The sequence below is a fragment of the Arabidopsis lyrata genome (assembly GCF_000004255.2).
Source record: "Arabidopsis lyrata subsp. lyrata unplaced genomic scaffold ARALYscaffold_5, whole genome shotgun sequence".
NCBI classification, from domain to species: Eukaryota; Viridiplantae; Streptophyta; class Magnoliopsida; order Brassicales; family Brassicaceae; genus Arabidopsis; species Arabidopsis lyrata.
In genome coordinates this window covers 10,990,200-11,013,643 of record NW_003302551.1, presented here as the reverse complement: position 1 = coordinate 11,013,643, position 23,444 = coordinate 10,990,200, and the positions used below count along the sequence as shown (strand labels likewise).

At 33.7% G+C, this 23,444-nt stretch overlaps 3 protein-coding genes across 4 annotated transcripts; 2 read left to right on the top strand and 1 right to left on the bottom strand.

The window, feature by feature from the left end:
* Window positions 1-373: 373 nt before the first annotated feature.
* On the top strand, window positions 374-10,060 carry LOC9313410. 2 transcript variants are annotated; one of them, XM_021026668.1, is made up of 4 exons: window positions 374-1,342; window positions 1,815-2,026; window positions 3,030-3,297; window positions 9,559-10,060. In XM_021026668.1, exons 1-4 carry the CDS (start codon window positions 1,193-1,195, stop codon window positions 9,907-9,909), a joined length of 981 nt encoding a protein of 326 aa, XP_020882327.1. In that variant the 5' UTR covers window positions 374-1,192; the 3' UTR covers window positions 9,910-10,060. The 2 variants fall into 2 exon arrangements, with proteins under 2 accessions (XP_020882327.1, XP_020882328.1); XM_021026669.1 differs by having other exon boundaries at window positions 1,803-2,026; window positions 9,559-10,053.
* Window positions 10,061-12,460: 2,400 nt separating this feature from the next.
* LOC9311729 (ABSCISIC ACID-INSENSITIVE 5-like protein 1) lies at window positions 12,461-14,539 on the top strand. Its single transcript, XM_021026667.1, has 5 exons — window positions 12,461-12,567; window positions 12,647-13,468; window positions 13,577-13,648; window positions 13,755-13,784; window positions 14,210-14,539. The coding sequence occupies exons 2-5, from the start codon at window positions 12,659-12,661 to the stop codon at window positions 14,294-14,296; spliced, it is 999 nt and encodes a 332-aa protein (XP_020882326.1). The 5' UTR covers window positions 12,461-12,567; window positions 12,647-12,658; the 3' UTR covers window positions 14,297-14,539.
* A 551-nt stretch (window positions 14,540-15,090) lies between these two features.
* Window positions 15,091-16,932, bottom strand: LOC9313409 (putative F-box/LRR-repeat protein 19). The gene is made up of 3 exons (XM_021026670.1): window positions 16,897-16,932; window positions 16,028-16,406; window positions 15,091-15,768 (listed from the first exon to the last, which is right to left on the bottom strand). Exons 2-3 carry the CDS (start codon window positions 16,390-16,392, stop codon window positions 15,255-15,257), a joined length of 879 nt encoding a protein of 292 aa, XP_020882329.1. The 5' UTR covers window positions 16,393-16,406; window positions 16,897-16,932; the 3' UTR covers window positions 15,091-15,254.
* Between the last annotated feature and the right edge of the window lie 6,512 nt (window positions 16,933-23,444).

The window sequence follows — 23,444 nt, the reverse complement described above, 5'->3', positions numbered from 1 at the left end:
GGTCATCACGACCCTCAAACACACGGTTTGGCCTATTTCGACCCTTAAACACATGGTTCGGCCTATTTTGGTCATCTCAACGCTCGAACTAACGATTCAGCACAGTTAGGTCATCATGACCGTTAATATGTAGCCATCATTACCAAGTCAAAACCCACTCATTATTTTACATTCAACCCCAACCCACTTTACTAAAAAGCCTGTGAAAATTTTAAATATTTGGGCCTATTTATAAAACATTAGGTTTTACAAATAAATCTACCTTTTTGAAATGGGCCTAACTTAAGTAAGAAATGTGAAAACTTTAAATATTTGTGACTATTTTTAAGGCTTTTTAAAATAAAGTTAAATCGTTTTGAATTTTGCGGCCTAATTTTATTTGTAATTGTTTTTACAAGATTAATTTTTGAAAATTAACAAAAGATCTATGGACCGTCGCGCTTATGCCTAATTGTTTGGCTTGGACCCGTTTACATCCAAAGAAACCATCATTTTCCACCCAAAACAATAAACATTTTTCACCATTCATCATTTTTTACCATTAATTTAGTCATATTTACGTAATAATTATTCATTTAATACTTTTTATAATCAATACATTTCATAAACGAGTAAGTTAATTAAATATGTCACAATCAAACACGAATAAAACCATATTTTACTCACCATTATTTACGTAAAAAAAACAACTTTAAAAAAATTCTAGACAATTTACCGAGAATAAACCATTATTTACAGTTGTGTTTTTTTAGGGCACCATTATTTACGAAACCGCCTAAGCAACACTTAACACTATATATAAGATGACTATTGATTTGAGTGAATATGTATGTGTTCATCGAATTATACAGAATAATAGAAATAGCAAAAGCTTATAGATATTAAGTTAAATATTATTAACAAATCATTTTCGTAAAATCGTCCTTTCTTTCTCTGGCCCCCTCGCTTCTCTCCTTCAGATTAGCAGTCCGAATATTCCAGTGATTCTTGAAATATTCTATTTAAAAGATTCATAATCGAACCAATAAGGGAAAACCAATTTTGCTAATAAAATCAAATAATACTATTCAACAATTTAATAATTAGAATAATGATGATCTACTAATAATTCCAGCTAGATCTACCTTTCCTCCTTGTCCTAATGCTTGATATATTCTTCTTCTTCTTCGTTTTTCTTCTTGCTTGACAATTAATGGAGGATCCTCAAGGAAGAATCAAACTAAGCGATGGTAGATACTTGGCCTACAAGGAAAGAGGTGTCCCCAAGGATGATGCAAAGTTCATCATCGTTCTTGTTCATGGATTTGGTAGCTCCAAAGATATGAACTTCAATGTCTCACAAGTATACACTAATCCTCTATTTCCTCGATCTTCTTGATTCCTATATCTTTTTTATGAGTCATGTTTTCAAAATTTGTATAGATCCCAATTATGTGCTTCAAATTTTGCAATTAAAGTATAAATGAAGAACTCTCAGTGTCTTTTCTTTTCTTTCTTCTAAGTGTTGCTCTGATAAAGGTGCTTAATCCAAATTTGACTTTAAATCTTCTGAAAATGACTTGGCAAAAAACAACACTTTTTCCTATTTTCTTTTTTGGGTATTTTGGATTCAAGAAACTGACTTATCATATATGATTTTGTAATTGTAATCTTTAATTTGGAATGTCTGAAAAAATAGATGTCTGAAAAGCTAAACTATTTTCAATTTTCCAAAGAGTACACCAATAAAAGGAATATTAAAAGTAATTAGAAAAGGAGATGTTGTTAAAGATTTGGTTGAAGACTAATAAGGCTTGTTTTAGTTATAATCTCAGGAGTTTGTGAATGAAATTGGGATATACTTTGTGCTATACGATCGAGCTGGTTACGGAGAGAGTGACCCGAATCCGAAACGTTCATTGAAGAGCGAAGCACACGATGTTCAAGAACTGGCGGATCGGTTAGAGATCGGATCCAGGTTTTATCTCATTGGAATCTCAATGGGTTCATACACTATTTGGAGTTGCCTTAAACATATTCCTCAAAGGTAAATAAATCTTATCCAATAAATAAATTATAAATTAATTTAGAATTCTTACAAATCTTCCAAGCCCCATATGTTGCAAAAATAGTTGCTTGAAGATTGGATAAATTGTCAGACAGGACGTTCAAATTCATATTGTAGGATCAATTGGTTTTTAATATTTGTTGACATAAAGCTCAGAATCATTGTGGAAGCCCCTTTGGCCCATTGGTTGACCAAAGGTTGATTAATGCTTCTACACTAAGAGGTCTGGGGTTCGAGTCCCAGATATTGCGATTTATTAACAAATTTGCAGATTAATGGAGGCAAGTGTGCAGGAGATCTCCAGCGATGTACAATTATAGCCGTGCGCCAGGATTCTACGCAGAGAAGGAAGTGTCGCTAGGTCGTGGATCATTGAAGGTATTCATCAAAATCATGAAGAAGGAAGTGTAGTCTGTCGTGGATCTACTAAGGGTCGGCAGAAATTGTCAGTTGTAGAATCGTCTATGTAACAGTTCTCATAATTTGCAATTAATAATAAATCTAGACGGCAAAAAAAAAAAAAAGCTCAGAATCATTAATGGACTCTCAATGGGTTTATTGCTCTAGATTTAAAATCTTCAAAATAGAACATAATCGTTTTCTTTTCTTCCTTGCAACCAGAATTCTATTCAACTAAATAGTCAAACACCTTTTGGCCTAGTTGAAAATATTTTAGTCTGGTTCCTTTTTTTTGTCGGCATATATATTTTAGTCTGGTTCAAACTTCAGATTTAAATATATTTACTTTTTTACTAGTACATACAAAAACAAATCTAGAATCAATCAGACATGACTCGTAGTAAGTACATTGATTTCACCATTTCTGAGTGAGTAGTTTACTTTTCATGATTTGAACCCATTGATACACATTAGCCGTTAACAAAAGAATTTGCCACCAAAAAAAAACAAATCTACAAGAATTATGTATTTGTTATACTACTATCAGAATTGTGGATTTTCATAAATAAATAACATTTAACAGGTTAGCAGGAGTGGCAATGGTGGCTCCGATGGTGAATTACCGGTGGCCGTCGATTCCAAAGAGTCTGATGCAAAATGACTACAGAAGAGAAGTGGTGAAATGGTCCGTTTGGGTCGCTAACTATTTTCCGGGACTTCTGAAGTGGTTGGTGACTCAAAACTTATTCTCTACAACTAATTCGATGCTAGAGAAAAACCCTGTTTACTTCAACGACCAAGACATCGAAGTCCTCAAGCACAACACCAAAGGCTTCCCAATGCTCACTAAGGTAAATATTACTCTTTACCAAGAAGACTATAATCCCTTAGAGCTTTTTCCGCTATATTCCTTTAGAATATCACCAAGTGTACACCCAATATTTATCCATGACTTTGATCTAGGAGACCAAATTATCAAGCCATCCATTTTCAACAATTTAATTAAGAGTTTTACTTATTATAATTTATATCATAGTGATTTGTACACGACCCAAAAAAAATTGTGATTAGAATAAGTATCTATGGGGAAGAAATATAGTTTACTCATTGAATTAACCTTTCGATTATCAACAGTCATGTTACTTAAATTTGTTTATGACAATTTCCACCAGAATTTTAATGAGAAAAACATAAAGAGGTAGATGTTGTGAAACTTATTGTTATCTCATTCCATTCCATGAATAATGATACATATATATAGGCATATAAACCTAGGGTTTTAGAGTACATAATGAATAACCCTGATGGGCTTATTGGGCCCGGTTATAAGTCCAATATGATGTATTATAACACTCCCCCTTGGACGGAGTAACCGGACCTGATGGTCAATCGGGATCTCGATAATACGCTGGGGAATGTTGCCTGATTAAAACCTTACCAGGAAAACCCAGTGGGAAAAACCATGGTGAAGGAAAAAGAGTACAACACGCATTACTCCCCCTGATTAGAGCATCACCGTAGATCTCTAAGTCTACGCATTCCTATTTGTTGGATGAGCTTCCGGAGTGTTGAAGCGGGCAATGATTTGGTGAAAAGGTCGGCGGAGTTATCGCATGATCGGACCTGTTGAACGCTGATCGTACCATCCTTCTGCCAATCCGAGGTTGAGAAGAATTTTGGTAGGATGTGCTTCGTCCGATCTCCTTTGATATAACCTTCCTTGAGTTGAGCAATGCAAGCCGCGTTGTCTTCAAACATAACCGTGGGCTCCTTATCTTCTTTCATACCACAATCTGATCGGATGTGCTGAGTCATGGATCGTAGCCAAACACATTCTCTGCTGGCTTCGTGAATGGCCAAAAGTTCTGCATGGTTTGATGAAGTGGTAGTGATTGTCTGCTTTATCGATCTCCAAGAGATAGCTGTTCCTCCATGCGTGAACACATAACCAGTTTGAGACTTGGCATTGTGCGGATCTGATTGATAACCTGCATCAGCAAAACCAACTAGTCCATCCTTGTTGTGGTTAGTGTAAAACAGTCCTAAGTCTTTAGTACCTTGAAGGTATCTTAGGAGGTGTTTGATACCATTCCAGTGCCTCTGAGTTGGACATGAGCTGAAGCGAGCTAGGAGGTTCACGGCAAAACAAATGTCTGGTCTAGTGTGACTAGCCAAGTACATTAACGCTCCTACAGCACTGAGGTATGGCTTTTCTGGACCGAGAATTTCTTCATCGTCCTTCTTGGGACCAAATGGATCACTGTCCAATCCTAGGCTCCGGACAACCATTGGGCTGTTCAATGGGTGGGCCTGGTCCATATTGAATCGCTTGAGTACTTTTTCAATGTAAGCCGCTTGATGCACAAGGATTCCTCCTTTAACGTACTCAAGTTGTAAACCCAAACAGAATTTAGTTTTACCTAGGTCTTTCATTTCGAATTCTGCTTTCAAGCAGTCGACTGTTTGGGAGATTTCACCAGATGTTCCGAGGATGTTTAGATCATCCACGTAAACTGCTATGATTACAAATCCTTTGTTTGAGTATTTCTTGATGAAAATGCATGGACTGATGGGATCGTTTTTGTAGCCTGCTCTGATGAGATATTCGCTTAACCGGTTATACCACATACGTCCACTTTGTTTCAGTCCATACAAGGATTTGTTCAGCCTGATGCAGTATTGATCTCGAGATGCATGCTTATCTTTAAGCTCTATGCCATCTGGTAATCTCATGTATATTTCATTGTCGAGGGGCCCATAGAGATATGCGGTGACAACATCCATTAACCGCAAATCTAGATTTTCTCTTATGGCCAGACTTATGAGGAATCAAAAAGTAGTTGCATCCACCACCGAAGAATAAGTCTCCTCATAATCGATTTCGGGTCTCTGTGAGAATCCTTGTGCTACAAGCCGTGCTTTATAACGAACGACTTCACCGAGTTCGTTTCTTTTACGCACAAAGACCCATTTATGGCCCACTGGTTTGACATTGAATGGTGTCCGGATGATCGGACCAAACACATTCCTGAGTTTGAGACTCTTTAACTCCACGTTTATGGCTTCTTTCCATTTTAGCCAGTCTGTTCTATGAGTGCACTCTATGATAGACGTGGGTTCTAGATCCTCTTGCGTGTTCGCAATATCAAGTGCTACTTTGTATGCAAAGAGAGCATTTAAGTCAACTTCTTTTCTGTTCCATTGGGTTCCAGACATGTTGTAATTGATAGAGATCTCATTGTTATCGATCTCGTCAGAACCTAGAGATCCGGCGTCCCGAACCTCTTCTGGTGGTTCATTAGAGTGAGTCTCAGCGCGCGCTATGTCTGTTATATTGGAAATCCCGGTTTCAACTATTGTACCTTTCTTTGATTTCCGTGGATTCTTGTCTTTGGAACCTAGAGGTCTGCCACGTTTATTTCGTGATGCAGACTCTGTAGCAACTTGAACTTGTCCCGTTGGAACAGTGATTCGTACTGGTGCATTACAAGCTGGTATGTACGATTTGGTTACTTTGTTCGGGTCAGCAAAGGAATCTGGCAATTGATTAGCTAGCTTTTGATAGTGTATAATCTTTTGGATCTCCGAATCACATTCTAGAGTCCGAGGATCTTACCAATTTAAGGATGTTTGATTCCATGATAGCTCTTTGACCAGCTTGTGTTTCTCTCCACCCAATGTTGGATATACCGATTCATCAAATTGGCAATCCGCATATCTGGCCTTAAATAGGTCTCCAGTGGTCGGCTCGAGATATTTGATGATGGTGGGAGAATCAAAACCAACATATATTCCCATCCTCCTTTGAGGTCCCATTTTGGTTCTATGTGGTGGAGCAATGGGTACATAGACTGAGCACCCAAATGTTTTGAGATGGGAGATGTCTGGCTCATGACCCTGTAATAATTGGGATGGGGAATATCTATGCTCACTAGATGGTCGGATGCGTATTAGTTCAGCAGCATGTAATACTGCATGTCCCCAAGCTGAGACCGAGAGTTTCGACCTCATGAGTAATGGTCGAGCAATCCATTGGATTCGTTTAATGAATGATTCAGCAAGTCCATTCTGAGTATGGACATGTGCCACAGGATGTTCAACGGTCACCCCCATGGCCATACAGTAATCATTAAACGCTTGGGAAGTGAATTCACCAGCATTATCAAGACGTATAGTCTTTAGTGGGAAGTCTGGAAAGTGGGCTCGTAATCTGATGATTTGAGCCAACAACCTAGCAAAAGCTTGGTTCCGAGAAGACAACAGGCATACATACGACCAACGGGTCGAAGCATCTATTAGTACCATGAAGTACCGGAATGTCCCAGAAGGTGGGTGAATGGGACCACAGATGTCTCCTTGGATTCTTTCCAGAAAATGCAATGTCTCTTTGGACACTTTTACTGGTGAAGGCCGAGTGATCAACTTCCCTTGGGAGCAAGCTGTGCACATGAGGTGCTGAGGGAAGACTCGGTTTTCTCGAAGGGTGTGTCCTTGAGAACTTTGGATTAATTTACGCATCATGGTCGTACCGGGATGACCAAGCCGGTCGTGCCAAATAGTGTAATCTTGGAATTGGGCTTTGAGAGCATTATTAGCCTCAATCATACTGACCTTAGCATAGTAAAGGCCAGTAGATAATGCGGGTATAGTCTCGAGGACTTGTTTATGGCCAAGTGTGATCTTAGTGATCAGTAGGGATTCTTTGTTCCCTTCACCCTGGGTTTCTATGTGTTCAGATGATAGAATCAATCGAGGAGATCTGAGATCTCGTAGTCCATGGGATCGGTCGGCTCGGTGGTGGTGTCGTCAGTATCAACTTGCTGGGCCATGTTAGCTTCAGCAGGTGCTTTCCCATGTTTCTGATACAAATCGCAATGAAACTTGGGAGTACGACAGTTCTTTGTCCAGTGATTGAACATTCCGCATCTGGTGCAAGCAGACTGATTGGTTGGGTGGGCAGGGCGGTTTGGTTTAGAGATACCACGGCCCTTACCGGAACAATAACCGAGGTTATGTCGGTTGCCACGTCCATTTCTGCATCCACGCTTTCCACGTCCATTCCCATGTCCACGGCCACGATCTGAGGATCTGTCTCGCTGGACATTGTAGGATTCTTTGTGGGAATCTGGTACTGGAGCCGATCCCGGGGGCCTCTGGGCACTGTTCCTCATTAACAACTCGTTGTTTTTCTCGGCCAAGAGCAAACAAGATAACAAATCTTCGTACAATGTATGTTTCATTGCACGATATTACTGCTGAAGCATAATGTTTTGGGTATGGAAGGTGGATAATGTTTTCTCGAGGAGATCATTATCAGACACCTCTTCACCACATAGTTTCATGATTGAAACTATCCGAAAGAGTTCGGAGTTGTAGTCATCCACAGATTTGTAATCTTGGAACTGGAGTTCCTTCCAGTCAAACTTGGCTTGTGGCAAGAGCACCATTTTCTGGTGATCATACCGTTTTTTCAGGACCACCCAAAGTTCGAGTGGGTTCTCAAGAGTGAGATATTGCTGTTTGAGGCTTGCGGCCAAATGATGGCGGATATGAAATATCGCCTAGGACCGGTCTTTATCAGATGCGGTGTTATCCGCTTTGATACACTCACCCAGTCCCTTTGAGTTGAGGAAAATCCTGGTGTCCAGGGCCCATTCGAGATAGTTTTCACCGGAGACCTTGAGGGCCTCGAACTCGACTTTCGGAATGTTTGACATTTGAAATTTCATTAGGGGTTTGTTAAAATAATAGTTGGAAAACTTTCTATTTTAGGCAAGTTTCTATTTGAGCAAACTTTATATTTGAGGAATGTTTCTAAATTGGGGAACTTTCTAAATGAGGAAAGTTTTCATTCCGGGTCATTTGCTATTTGAGGAAAGTTTCTATTTTAGGAAACCTTCTAAATGAGGAAAGTTTCTATTTGAGGGAAACTTTCTAAATGAGGAAAGTTTCTATTTGAGGAAAACTTTCTAAATGAGGAAAGTTTCTATTTGAGGAAAACTTTCTAAATGAGGAAAGTTTCTATTTGAGGAAAACTTTCTAAATGAGGAAAGTTTCTATTTGAGTCATTTGCTATTTGAGGAAAGTTTCTATTTTAGGAAACTTTCTCGGGAATCGTAAATTTTAAGGATACAGAACATAAGTTCGGTTTAATTTCTCGGGAATCGTAAATTTTAAGGATACGGAACATAAGTTCGGTTTAATGGTTTAAAGTTGGACCGGAATATTAGATTCCGGTTTGGGCCGAATTGATTTCCGGTTTAGAATAACCAGTTTGAACCGGTTTACCCAGATTGAGATCCGGTTATTATTTTTCGAACCGGTTTGATAATCGGTTTAACCGATGAACCGATTTGATATTCGGGTTTAGGAGTTAACCGAGAATGATTTCCGGTTTAGGGGATACACGAAAATTGCGGTTTTGGATTTGATTTGATTTAGGTTTTAAGATTTCGGCCATGGCTTAGTGTTTTCGATTTTGAGTGTTAGGTTTAAGTAATACAAGGTTTTTGATCTTTAAGCTTTTAAGGTTTTGTTTTTACCTTTCACCAATTGGGGTTGAACGAATTGAACCGGGAGCTTAAGACCTCGGTAACTCACGCTGTCGATGAACAGTACCGATGAACAGTGTCGATGAACAGTATCGATGAACAGTGTCGGCGTGAACAGTATCGGCGAACAGTGTCGATGAACAGTATCGGTGAACAGTGTCGATGAACAGTGTCGGCGTGAACAGTGTCGGCGTGAACAGTGTTTTGTGATTTTTAGGGTTAGGGTTGTTAAGAGCAAACTCGTGCTGATAACGTGTTGTGAAACTTATTGTTATCTCATTCCATTCCATGAATAATGATACATATATATAGGCATATAAACCTAGGGTTTTAGAGTACATAATGAATAACCCTGATGGGCTTATTGGGCCCGGTTATAAGTCCAATATGATGTATTATAACAGTAGAGAAATTAAATTGATAGCCTTCATGATTTTTCTAAATTGTACTTATTTCAATTACAAAGTGTGATATTAGTTCAGAACTAGATATCTTGAAAGAAAAAATGGAGTTGCTTAGTCAACTTACGAATACTCATATAGTATCCACATTTGTCCACAGGAGAAGTTACGAGAACGCGGCGTTTTCGAGACACTGAGAAGCGATTTTTTGGTGGCATTCGGCGACTGGGACTTCGATCCGGCCGACCTACCGGACCCGTCTCTGTCTCGACCCGAAAAGGGCTCTTTTTCTGTTCACATATGGCAAGGCTACGAAGACAAAGTGATGCCATTTCAGCTGCAAAGATGTTTGTGCCGCAAGCTACCGTGGATTAGGTACCATGAGGTCCCTAAAGGAGGCCACCTGATCGTGCACTACGACGGTGTATGCGATGCGATTTTAAAATCACTTCTTTTAGGAGAACATCTCCCAATGTACAAACCAAAAGATGTGATCATTGAGCCAGCTTAGAGACTAAGTCACTATTCTTAAATTTTTTCGTTTTCTTGCTTGATTCTTTGATTTTGTTTGACAAAAGTCGAATTCTCTTATTTGTAAAATATATATGTACTTATGAATTTTTCATATCTATGACATATTTATTTTATCCATTACACGGAAAGGTAAATTTCGTAGCTACGACAATTTCTCTCGAAAATCATGAGTTGTTTTCAAGGATTTAGATCCGTTGATATGCCCTCGCCTCATAGCCAACTGATTGACTCAAAAAGGCAAATTCGTAAGATTTTAACAAAAATGGAAAAATCCATAAATGTCACTAAGAAAAATGGTAAAATCCGTAATAACCCCTTTTTGTCGAGTTGGTGAAAAAAATATGCTAACGAAGTTGAATGTTTTATAAATACAGTCAACATTCATCTTATAGACTCATATTTTCTCTCAAACTAGACTCATAAATACAATGGTCTATTAGATGTTAAAAAATAAAAACAAAAAATAAAATGGTCTTTTATGCTTTCATTTGCTTAGTATGTACGTAGAAACCCCGAAAACAATTACTTATTTAGCTTAATCATTTTTCCTTATATTTACTAAGTTATTCTTATTTATTTTTGGATTCGACCCTTAAACACTAGATTAATGTTTCCATGGACTTGGTAATCTCGAGTTTTAAAACTTGAGCTATCATTTTGGTTTTAAATTCTTATAAATAAAATATTTTATTTCACATATCAAAATAAAATTTTATACTGCCAACACACTAATCTCACAAAAATATTGTTTAATCATTATTTACTTAGGAAAGAATGTATCCACGTTTTGAATATATGGTTCCTCTATTTATTACTACTATTCAAAATATTTTTATAAAAATTTCACGTTTTGGAAAAGTGTTTCCACTATATACCACTAGTGTGTTACAAATACAAGTAGAAAAAACAACACATGATTAATTCACTAAAGCTACCTTTTCAATGTTTTATAATTAATTTGCAAAAAATTTATTCAGTTCAATTCGTTCTGCTAATAGTTATTCAGTTGTTCAATTATTCTACTATTTATCTGACATATCAATCAAGCCTATGAAACACAGAAAAGTTTTTTAAAAATCAATGATGATAAAAGAAAAAAAAAAATTATTCGCTAAATTATGCTTGCTATGGCTGAAAATGAATGAATTTAAATTTAGCTGAATTTCACATAAATTAGTGGTAATTTCTAGCAGAAGTTTGGAGAAAAAACTAAGAATTTAAACAGATAACAGTTGAATTCTTAAAAAATAATTAATTAATTATATAAAACTTATAAAAATTTGAATTAAATCATTCCTTTTGTCAACAAATAATGAAAATATTAAATATTAAAGATGATGTGTTTAATAAATTTATCAAGATAAGGAGAGAATTTAGATAATATTAATAATATTAATTTTTTGGCTGGTAAAATTAAATTATTTTTATTTTACCTCATTTGAAATTATTAAAATTTACCTATATTAATCATTTATTAAACATACTGTTGAAGGTGTATTTCAGCCCACAAATCTTTTTCCGCAAAACTGTCACAAATCTAGCTCAATGAAAAAAGTCCTTAGGTCTAGATAAATCTTCATGTGATAAGACGAAGCTCGGCGGAAATAAGCTTGCAAGAACGAAGCTAGGCGAGATGCCGCATAAGTCTAGCGGCCACTCTGTCGGATTACTTGACCCAACCTATCCGTGTCCCGAATTGCCATGCAATACCATATTCGTACCAGTTCGGATAACTATCAGTTTAGAATATTAATTTATTTTAGCGTGTACAAAAAAAGTCAGATGTCGAATCAAATACATGAATCAGCCGTTACGATATTTTATAATTTTAAAATATTCAAAAATATCGCAAAATATCACTCAATTCTATTATGCATAAAAATAAATTTAAAAACTGATTTAAAATTTGAATTAATTACCATTAACAATCTTCAACATCAAAACAACATTGAAAATTTATTTTATTTTTTGGTTAGAACATGTTTCTAATATATTTTATATTAAAAAAATTGAACGATATAATTCTGCACATTGCTCCGACATTATCTAGTATGAAAATAGCTGCAGAATATGTGAAAAGCAAGCAGCATTTATATATTAACGCCAATACTTTTAATTTGATTTGTTTGTATGTATTAAGGCTTATAATATAAAATAAACTTCTAGAAGATATTTCAAAAACGTGTACAATATAAATTATTTTGTTATCTTGGACATTCATACAAAACGCTTACGATGATATTTATCCATGATATGATTGGCCAATTAGCTATGAGGTAAAAATCCGTATACGAGTAAAAGTAAGATAAAATTTCGCAAGAAGAATTTTAGCAGAAATTGTGAGACAAGTGTCATGAACGTGTCAATCAAAAGGAAAATTATAGAATCCAGATTCGACGTACCAAATTAATAAATTTCATCTTATTTTATTTTTGCTCTGGCAGTTACACTCTTTTTCACAACTCAAATAACTCTTTTTTTGTTCATAAAAAAAATATCACTCGCATGCATGCATATATATACACCATAGTAAACTCCGCCTCTTCTTCCTTTTAAAAGTATCAGTTTCCACTGACACAATCCTTAACTATTTTCCTTTGTTCTTCTTCATCTTTATTACACAATTTTTTTCAAGGTAACAAATTATCTTTTTATGTCACTTTTATACTCTTAGATTGATATATGAATGCATGTTAATATTTCAAGATTTATAGGTTTTCCAAACGATGTCGGTTTTTGAATCCGAGACTTCGACCTTCCACGTCTACAACAACCACGAAATCCAAACACAACCGCAGATGCAAACGTTTCTGTCGGAGGAGGAACCGGTAGGGAGACAAAACTCGATTTTGTCACTAACTCTTGACGAAATTCAGATGAAAAGTGGTAAGAGCTTTGGAGCGATGAACATGGACGAGTTCCTAGCGAACTTATGGACAACCGTTGAAGAAAACGACAACAACGGAAGAGGTGGGCCCCACCACGACCGAGAGAAACCGGCGGTGCTTCCACGTCAAGGGTCGTTGTCCCTCCCCGTGCCTTTATGCAAGAAAACCGTGGACGAGGTTTGGCTAGAGATACAAAACGGCGTACAACAACATCCACCGTCGTCAAATTCCGGTCAAAACTCCGACGAAGATATTCGCCGGCAACAAACTCTTGGTGAGATCACGCTCGAGGATTTTCTTGTTAAAGCTGGTGTTGTACAAGAACCATTGAAGACAACGATGAGGATGTCGAGTTCTGATTTTGGTTATAACCCGGAGTTTGGAGTTGGTTTACATTGTCAGAACCAAAACAATTATGGTGATAACCGGTCGGTTTATAGTGATAACCGGCCGTTTTACTCGGTTTTGGGGGAATCTTCAAGCTGTATGACCGGGAATGGGAGAAGTAATCAGTATTTAACCGGTTTAGATGCTTTTCGGATCAAGAAACGGATAATTGATGGTCCACCTGAAATTTTGATGGAGCGGAGACAACGGCGGATGATTAAAAACCGTGAATCTGCGGCTCGGTCTCGAGCCCGGAGACAGGTAAATCAGAGTCTGGACCAAAAGATATAGAAGCTGATTTTGTATAACATGACTATGGTCATTGGTTAAATCCGGTTTAGAGACTAATTTTTGTTTCACTCGTTATAGGCGTATACTGTTGAATTGGAGTTGGAACTGAACAACCTCACGGAAGAAAACACAAAGCTGAAGGAAATTGTGGTAATTTCTCGATAAAACATTATTATAACGACTAATATAATTAAGCTATATTCTTATTTGGAAAAAAAATCATACCAACCATTTTGAATTTATTACTTTTTGCTAGGAGGAAAATGAAAAGAAAAGAAGGCAAGAGGTAATAATACTCCAATTTCCATATGTACTAAACGGTTACTTAACGAATATGGATTATCAAATACATCATTTTGGATTTATATATGTCATATTGTTGGATTCAAAGTTGACTTCATAGGAGTTTGCATCGGTTTCTAAAGAGCATTATAAAGTATGAATATCAGTATCTAACAAATATAAATATTAGTTTGGTTTAACAAACTTTAGTGATAATAACTAAGCTTTGATGGGTTAGGGGTTTCTATTTAAAGTAAGAACTTTCTTCATAAATTAGGATCGAAATCGATTTTTTTTTCAAGTGATCTTTTACTTCACAATTTAGCGACCATAAAATTATTATAAAAAATGGATTTCTATGAATTTTTATCTGGAATTTTTCAGGCTAAAAAAAAAACTAATTATAATTAATTAACGAATGGCATGCAGATAATAAATAGAAGCAAACAAGTGACTAAAGAGAAGAAAGGAGACAAATTGAGAAAGATTCGGAGGATGGCTAGTGCAGGGTGGTAAATAGATATGAGAGTTTGTGTAATTTGCATATAATATATTATATTGATCATTTCCATCTATACACATATAAATATTTGTATCTATTTTTTTTATTTTGAGACAAAAGTGGAATTTGTGTATATAGGATCATTTCTTTTTATATATATACTCATAAGTCATAATGTTGTATCTCCAGATTTAATTTCCATGTTTTCTTCTTCTTCCTCCGATGCTGAAATTACATCGAGAAATCCGATAATTTAATCATGTGTTTAAATATGAGTGTAGTTGAAAATTTTGAAGATATTAGAATACAGTAATACATCGAGAAATATGAGTGTAGTTAATCACATATTATACATACCGAATTGTTTTCTCTACATGTTGGAAATATTTCATATCCACTTCTTGATTCTCACATAATAATTTTCTGAAAAAATACTTAGAACACACTCTTACATCCTTTCGCGAAACCACAATACAATTATACAAAGACCACATTATAATTATTGAACTTCTCTAATATAAAAGCTTTTAAATTCTTGATTACTAGGCCAATGGGCTTAACAACCTTTCTTATTATCTGGTGTTGAGTATTTTTTTTTTTCATCTTCTTCTAATGATATTATGTGTAGTGGTCAAAAATTGAGTTGAACCTGTGTCGGTTTGTCTACTCTACTTTGTGTATTAATTTGAACAAGAGTGATTAGTTAATTTGTTACCAAAAAGTTACATTAAACTTCTAAGACAACAATATTTGTAAAAGAGAAAACTTTGTTTATAAAGATAATTAAACTTTTGTGAAACAAAGAAAGTAGAACACAATCATTTTCTTACAAAATTTGATAAATTTGTAATAGTTTAGTGTTGCTGTAAAATTAGAAACCAATTACAAGAAAAGATAAAGGAACCCCCAAAAGAAAAATTTAACTGACATTTTCAAATTCAACCAAGGCAAGAAAATAGTATTAACACAAAACTATAAGAGGTCAATGAAAAAGAAAGCTGTAGAATTTGGCTTCTTGATCTCCTTTAAATTCTTCAAAATCGAGATACCGTTAATAACGCCATCCATCGTCAAGTTCGGAGACCCGGACAAGTCTAGATACTCTAGATTTACACAATGTTTACAAATAGAGGCAAACCCTTTATCAGTCATTGTGCTGAATCGAAGTTCCAGGTGCTTAACATGTTGCATGTATCTCGAAATCACATAAGCATCAATATTCCCCAAAGTAAAGATAGATAGATTCTCCATATAGTTTTCATGAGACTCAAACCTCGAGACCTCGGTTGGATACACATAATTCTTTTTCACAATCTGAAGATTCTTGCAGTTCTTACCAAACACTCCCATACACTCACGAGTAAGTGCATAAGAGCTGCTTATATCAAGTTCCATGATTTTAGGGCACTTTAAGGCTATCTTCCCCATCGATTCATCTGTAACTTTTGGGCAATGCTTAACCCAAAGTACCTCAAGATTAGGACATCTACAAATCAGATTATTGAACATAGAATTTGGTAAGATATTTGGATACCCAAAATATTCTCAAATTCTATATAGTAATCTATCAAGAATCATGAGTTTTCAGCTAAAAATAAATTTTCTAAGTGGAAGACCTATATATATCTTATAAATTTTTTAAAAAATGTTTTCACTTTCAGTGTATGAAATTTTACTATAGTTCAATCAAATCTTTCATAGAATCAAGCAAACATAGGGAATATTAGAATTTTCTATAGACGTACCTATCAGCGACGTACAAGAGAGATTGATCCGTGCAATGCCTCACTCGGATCACTTTGAGACCGCCCTCGCTCCATTCAGCAACAGACATGAGGATTGAGTCGACCTTTTCAGAAAATTTGGAAGTCCACCGATTGCTCGTTTCGGTGGAAGAAAGAAACCAACCTTCAAGATCGAAGACCGAGTTGAGAAACGGGTCTTTGCACACGTTCATCCACGTCTTGCAAACCAACATTGGTGCCACACATCTTTGTTGTATGCTCAGCCTTGAGAAAATATCGAAGAGACAATCCAAATTCAGCTTAGTCCAGTCAGGGATGTGTTCTGATTTCATCTCTACATTTCTTCTACCGTTGTTGACTTCCATTAAGTTTAAATTACCTACGTTAACAAATAGTCAATGTCAATATTTATTTCAACTAATGAAAAATATTTGCATCATCACTTTCAGAGTCACTTATTTAAGTGATGTAAAAACTAATTTGCATCCATTATAACTGATGCATATATATATAAATAAGTGACACAAAATATCATTCTTGTAGTGGTAATAACAAAATAAATTAATGAAATATTGGTCTAAAATAAAAAATTTGAAATATTTTAAGCCAACATCTAGTTTATTTTTTCTGAGTATACTCTAATCATCCTTAATGATAAAAACATGTAAATTCTCACATCTTTTAATCTCCATATTGAGTATTACTTTATGATAGGAATTCTCAAAGTTTATTGAATTAAAATATGTAGATTTTGTTTGCTGCTTTTAACAAAAATATATTGGACGAAGTACAGAATAAATTCAAGAAACTCGATAAATTGGAGAAAAGAAAAGAATTTTCAAGAACATACTGAAAAATTAAGGATTTACCTCTTGCGTCACCGCAAGGAGTGGAGAAAGAGACACGAGAAAATGTGCCACAACAAAAGATTCGGGTTCCAAAAGAATTTTCAAGAAGATACAGAAAAATTAAGGATTTACCTCTTGTGTCGCCGCAAGGACCGGAGAAGGAGAGACGAGAAAATGTGTCACAACAAAAGATTAGGGTTTCAAAAGGGGACAATGATTCATTAAAAGACTAAATGTACTTTTATACGGTGGGCTCGGTATTGCAAAGCCCAATACCATTTTTAAATGACTTCGAAAAATTGTTCGTAGCCCACATTGGTTAAAAGTAAAATATTTGAACTCCATAATAAATCATGTAGCCACAACAAAAGGTTGGGGTTTCAAAAGAATTTTCAAGAAGATACTGAAAAATTAAGGATTTACCTCTTGCGTCGCCGCAAGGACTGGAGAAGGAGAGACGAGAATATGTGTCACAACAAAAGATTAGGGTTTCAAAAGGGGACAATGATTCATTAAAAGACTAAATGTACTTTTCTACGGTGGGCTCGGTATTGCAAAGCCCAATACCATTTTTAAGTGAGATCGAAAAATTATTCGTAGCCCACATTGGTTAAAAGTAAAAAATTTGAACTTCATAATACTAAATTTAAAATATATATATTTAACAATAAAGCTATCAAAATTATATATATATATATATATATATATATATAGTAGTTTTGATTGCTCAATTTTAACTACATTTTTAGTTTTGAATTCTTTTAAATAAAAAATTATTTTAGAAGACATTTGTAGTTAACATTGAATAGTAAAAATAAAGGAGCATCTGCAAAATACCCTATTTTCTATGTTCTTTAAAAAAAATACATCTCTTTATGTGTTCAAATGACTAAATTATCCTTCTTAATTGAGAGAAGGTAATGAGAAAATTAAAATTTTCGGCCAAATTTTATTTTTCTTGCCAAAACTTTTTTGTAACAATAAAAAAAAATTCCGACAAAACATTTTCCCACCAAAAAATTTTAAGACGAAAATTTATAAAACCCTTGTAAATCATTTAAAAACCCTTATAAAATTCTTTTTAAACTCTTGTATATCTTTTCTGGCCTTTGTAAATCCTTTTTAAACCCTTATAAAATCCTTTTAAAACCCTTGTAGATCCTTGAAAATCCTAAAAAAAATTTTGTAACACCTTTTAAAACCTTTAAAAATCCTTGTTAACACTTATAAACTTGTTTTAAAACTTTTGTAAATCCTTTTAAAAACCTTATAAATCTATTTTAAATCGTTTTAAAACACTTGTAAATGTTTTAAAACCCTTGTAGACCTTTTAAGACCTTTTAAAACCCCCTTTTAAAATCCTTTTAAAATCCTTCAAAAACCCTTATTAATCATTTTTAAAACCCTTTTAAAACACTTGTAAATCCTTTTAAACCCTTTTAAAAAACCCTTGCAAATCTTTTAAAACACTTGTAAACCCTTCTAAAATCCTTTTAAATTCTTTGTAAATCCATATCCCACAAAAAAAATTTGGGATCATGTTTCTCGTCAAAAATTAAGGGATTACTTTTCTTTAACGGGAAAATTTTTGTCGGAAAATTTTTTGGCATGAAAATTCATTTTTGTCATTTTGTTGACTTAATTATTTTCAAATAGGGGTAAAATGACCATTAAAAATTAAAAGAGGGCATAAATGAAAAATGACTAGAAAAGGGTATTTTTGAAAAGAGGTATCAAAGAAAGGATATTTCTAACAAATTATCAAAATAATACCTTTAAAATTGTGATAATTGAGATAATTTGGGTTTGGGTCACTAAGCTATTTCAGATCCCAAAAAATAAAATCAAAGTTACTATATTCTAATAGATTATCAACATTGATTTTTTTTCTTAATTTGGAAAATGACTCGGTCAACACAAACTCTGTGTTTTTTTCAAAAAACAATTTCAAATTTGAGGTATTTATTGACATTTTGTCTGTCAAAAATTATTCAACATTTATAATACGAGTAAAATTTACCAATAAAAGTCAAGTGCACATACTAAAGTAGTAGTATTTAGGGATCGAATCCGCAGAGACCAAAGAAAGACACATTATCATATATAGTATTAAACTAAACTAGAACAATTAGCAGTTGTAGGAACACATGTGAAGTTTGTAGAAATAAAATTAATAAAGTAAATAATAAAATAAGTATATAAATAAAAAATAATAGATATATAATATATAAGAATTAGAGAATAGGAAAATCACATTTTTAAACCTCAAAGTATCACTGGGTATCACTTTAAACCTCGACAGAATTTCACTAACACTATAAACCACCAAAATAATTTTACTAACACTTTAAACCTCCAAACTAGCTTTCCTGTTTGCACCACCATAAAAGATGATGGAACAATCAATTTCTATTTGTTTACTAAAAAAATATTTATTTAGATTTAAATTTTAATTAATTTTATTATTTATTATGATTTTACGATTAATTAAAAAGTCAAAAAAAAAAAACTTCATCATCTTCGACTGCTCACCGTCCGACCACAATATTTTTATATTTTTATCAGTTCTTTGTATATGTTCACCATCTTTTGTTGCAATTGGTATTAAGAGATTCTAATTTATCCACTCGAGAGAGTGAAATCGCTTTCAGATCAGTCTCCCAAAAGATTCCTCCGATACCGAGAATGATTTTTTTTTTTGGCTAAGCTTCGACATTCTTTAGTTTTTCTTATTTTATTTTAAGCTTTTCTTTTACCTTACATTCTACATTATTTAGTTTTTTTTCTTCTATATAAAATTTTATTGTGCTTCTTCTCTAGTTTTAGAGGTTTATCAAGAAATTTTCATGGCCTGACGGTGAGTAAACGAAGAAGATGAAGTTTTTTTTAGATTTTTATTAATTATAATAAATAATAAAATTAATTCACATTTAAATTAAATTAATTTAATTAATATTAAACAAACAGAAATTAACTATTTCATCATTTTTATGGCGGTGCAAACACGAAAGCTAGTTTGAAGGTTTAAAGTGTTAGTAAAATTATCTTGGTGGTTTATAATGTTAGTGAAATTCTTTTGAGGTTTAAAGTGCTACCCATTGACACTTTGAAGGTTAAAAATGTGATTTTTCCGTTATGATTATAAAGGTTCTTGTAATTAGATTTCTATTATGAATTATCCTAATGGCGTTTTAGTAATAATTCATATGAAAAGACTATAGAGATCCATAAACATTGGTTAGGCTTGTTCTAAGTAATCTAATCAAGCATTAAGAAAAGAATTCAATAAATTCACAAAGCTTGATAACAACAACTTGTGGCTAGGTTGGTTAAAGAAGCTTTGCCTACATAATAATAAACCCATCAATTCAACACCACTTTTGGTGGTTTGAAGTATTATATCATGGACAATAAGGGAATTGGCCTAATTCATCTAAGGCTCTAAAAACAATTAAAGATATAGAACAAATATAAATCATATCAAGAGAAATACATATAAAGGTGTTTATATGGTCATCTCCTTTGGAGTCCCTAAGACTTTTTGATGAGACTACTCACACATGACCTAAGTACATATGATCATTATTGCAAAAGAAGGATCAAGAGTTTAGAGAAAGGACTACGAAAAGGTTTTGATAATCTTAAACAAATAAACAAAGAAGAAGAAGAAGAACACCTTAAAACTATTAAAAAAAATCATACAGAAAAGTATGCTCTATGGATACAAAATTTATGAGAATATATAGGCTTTGAAATGCAGCCCTAAAAATAAATAAATAGAAGCTTACAAAAACATAACCGATCGGTTATAAGTCCAACTGATCAGTTAGAGGCGACTTTCATGTCGACCGGTTTGATTTCTTAGTCGGTCGGTCCACTTATTGGATCATCTTTTCTCTTGACACGTTTGGCCCAATTCTTCCTCTAAAAACCTCATTTCCATGCCGCATGTCCAGAATCCTGAAAACACTAAAAGAAATCGAAAACTACATGTTCTCGACTAAAAGATTCGATAAAAAATATAAAAGAAACCTATAAAATGTGTTCAAAGAAACACTAAAAGACATAGAAGATCATTTAACAATTTACCATAAAATATCAAAGAGAAAAAAATTCAAAAACCAAATTTTATTTCCTGTCTTTAACTTCTTAAAATGAGTTCAAATTTTTTCATTATCATTTGGGTTTTCTTAAGACCGGACATGTTCATGATCTATGCCTCAAAATGAAATATGGTAATTCTAGGCCCGTCTCAATATATAATTGGACCTAGGACAAAATATAAAAAAATCTAAAATCGCTTAGTAAACTAAAATAAATAAAAAAAATTGTGGCCTTTTATCCATAAATTTAAACTTTCTTGAAATTAATAGTAGACCCATGATATTTGCCTAATTTGCCATGGGGTAGAGATGGGCCTGATTATCCTAGTTGTATCAATTGAAAGTGCATGCTTTGTTAGATTTTTTTTTTGGGCAAAGCATGCAATGTTAGATAAGAAGCTACTTGTTGGAACAAGCTAATGATTTTAAACCAAAGCAAAGCCCGGACTCGATAAACAGGAAAACATATGTCAAGGCAACATGGTATAACCATGAATAGTAAATGTTCATGTATTGGTACAAACATACATATATTCTTTTTTTTTTAACAGGACAACCAAACATATATTTTTTTTTTGTGCACCAAGATTTTATATCATTCTAATCATCCTCAAGCGGGAAACCAAACATATATTCAAATTTATAAAATCATTGATAAATTCAATATATCAAGTCAATCAGTAGAACACACAATATATCAAAACATAGTGATGTCAGCACAACATAATAATATCAGCAAAAAAATAATAATAATAATAATAATAATAATAATAATAATATCAGCATACCATAAGGAAAATATATCCACCAATGTAAGAATGGAATGGTATGACCCCAGAATTAGTTGATCCAAAGAAAGTAGTAACATATTTTTTCTTTAGTATGTAAAATTCTTGGTGGAAGACAAAGAATTAGTGTTCCTGTTAACATAATCTAAATGGTTTCTATTCTTCGTTTTCCTAAGTTAAATTTAAATTAATTGGACTGGTCGCTATTTGTCGTCATGACTTAGAACGAATTATACTTTTTTTTTTTTCAAACGAAACGAATTATAGTTATGTTTTTAGAATCACATATTTTCGCAGATAAGCAGTGGCGGAGCCAGGATTTTTGTTTATAGGGGTCATATATATTATTATTTTTATTTAATTACATATTAATATTAAATAATATATTTATCTTGATTTATGATATTTTATAGAAATATATGTCAAAACAATTTTGAGAAAAAAGACAAAAAAAAAACAAGATATCCGGTGATACAAAGAGAAATAATCAATATGTAAAAAAACTATTAGAGAATTGTAATCATTTTTTAGAAAAAAACAAAACAAACATAGAAAGAAAATTAATGTTGAATGAAAAAATAAATATGAATGGGGTCAAAGACATAAAATTATGGCATGACATAGGGGTCAACTAGGAAATTTTGTACCAAAATATCTAAAATCATAGATAATTTACCTTATAATTTTAAAACTTTGAAATGTTATGGGGGTCAACTGACCCCCCTCTCTCTTAATTGGCTCCGCCCCTGCAGATAAGTCCACTATCACCATAACTAATTTTTTTATTTTGTACTTTGTTGGGTTTTAAATTTGTTTTTAGAACGACTTTGCTTTGGAATTGGTTAAAACATACAATGTTAAACTTACCAAAAAGAGTTACTTGGAACTTTTATTTTTGCAAAAAAGGAAAAAAAAAACTATTCTAAAAGATATACAGATATATAGTTCATTATAAGAAAAATTATCGTCGGGAACTTTGTGTCTCCTTTTTTTATGAAAAATGGTCAGTTTTCTTAAATTTGCTTTCAGTAGACAAAAAGAAATTATGAGTATGATCACAACATGAGTGGACAGACGCTTTAGCAAGTTGCAATATATCTTGTTTTGTGGCTTACAAATGAATTGAAGTTGACACAACCTTTTGATTTTGATGCTTTAAATTTACATGGGGCCAATCAACACAGAGAATAAAAGGAAAATAAATATGATTTTTCTTCAAATTAAATTAGAGTTAACAAAAAAAAAAATGGTTGGTTTGATAATGGATTATGTCTACATTTCTTTTTATAATCAATATAATAAGTTTACATGACCGTCTTTCTACAGGAGATCGCATGATCCGATGGAACGGTGGAGCAACAGGTATTTGTGTCTTCTGTCAAAACTGTGTGGAAACTAGAGATCATCTCTTTTTCGCTTGCTCTTTTACCTCAGGAATTTGGAAGACTACTGCTAAGGGGATTCTCCAAGCACGTTTCACTACAGGTGATAGTAGGATTTTAACTACGATCAATTATCCTTAAATCACTATCATGTCATTGTAGTATTTAAGGTGTCAATCCAAATGGGTGTGATGCTAGCAATCAAGATGCAATCAGATTTTACAGAGTCAAGCCAAGCAATAACAGGTTTTGATGTTGTTAACAATCCTAAGTGATCATGCAAAAACAGAAATTGA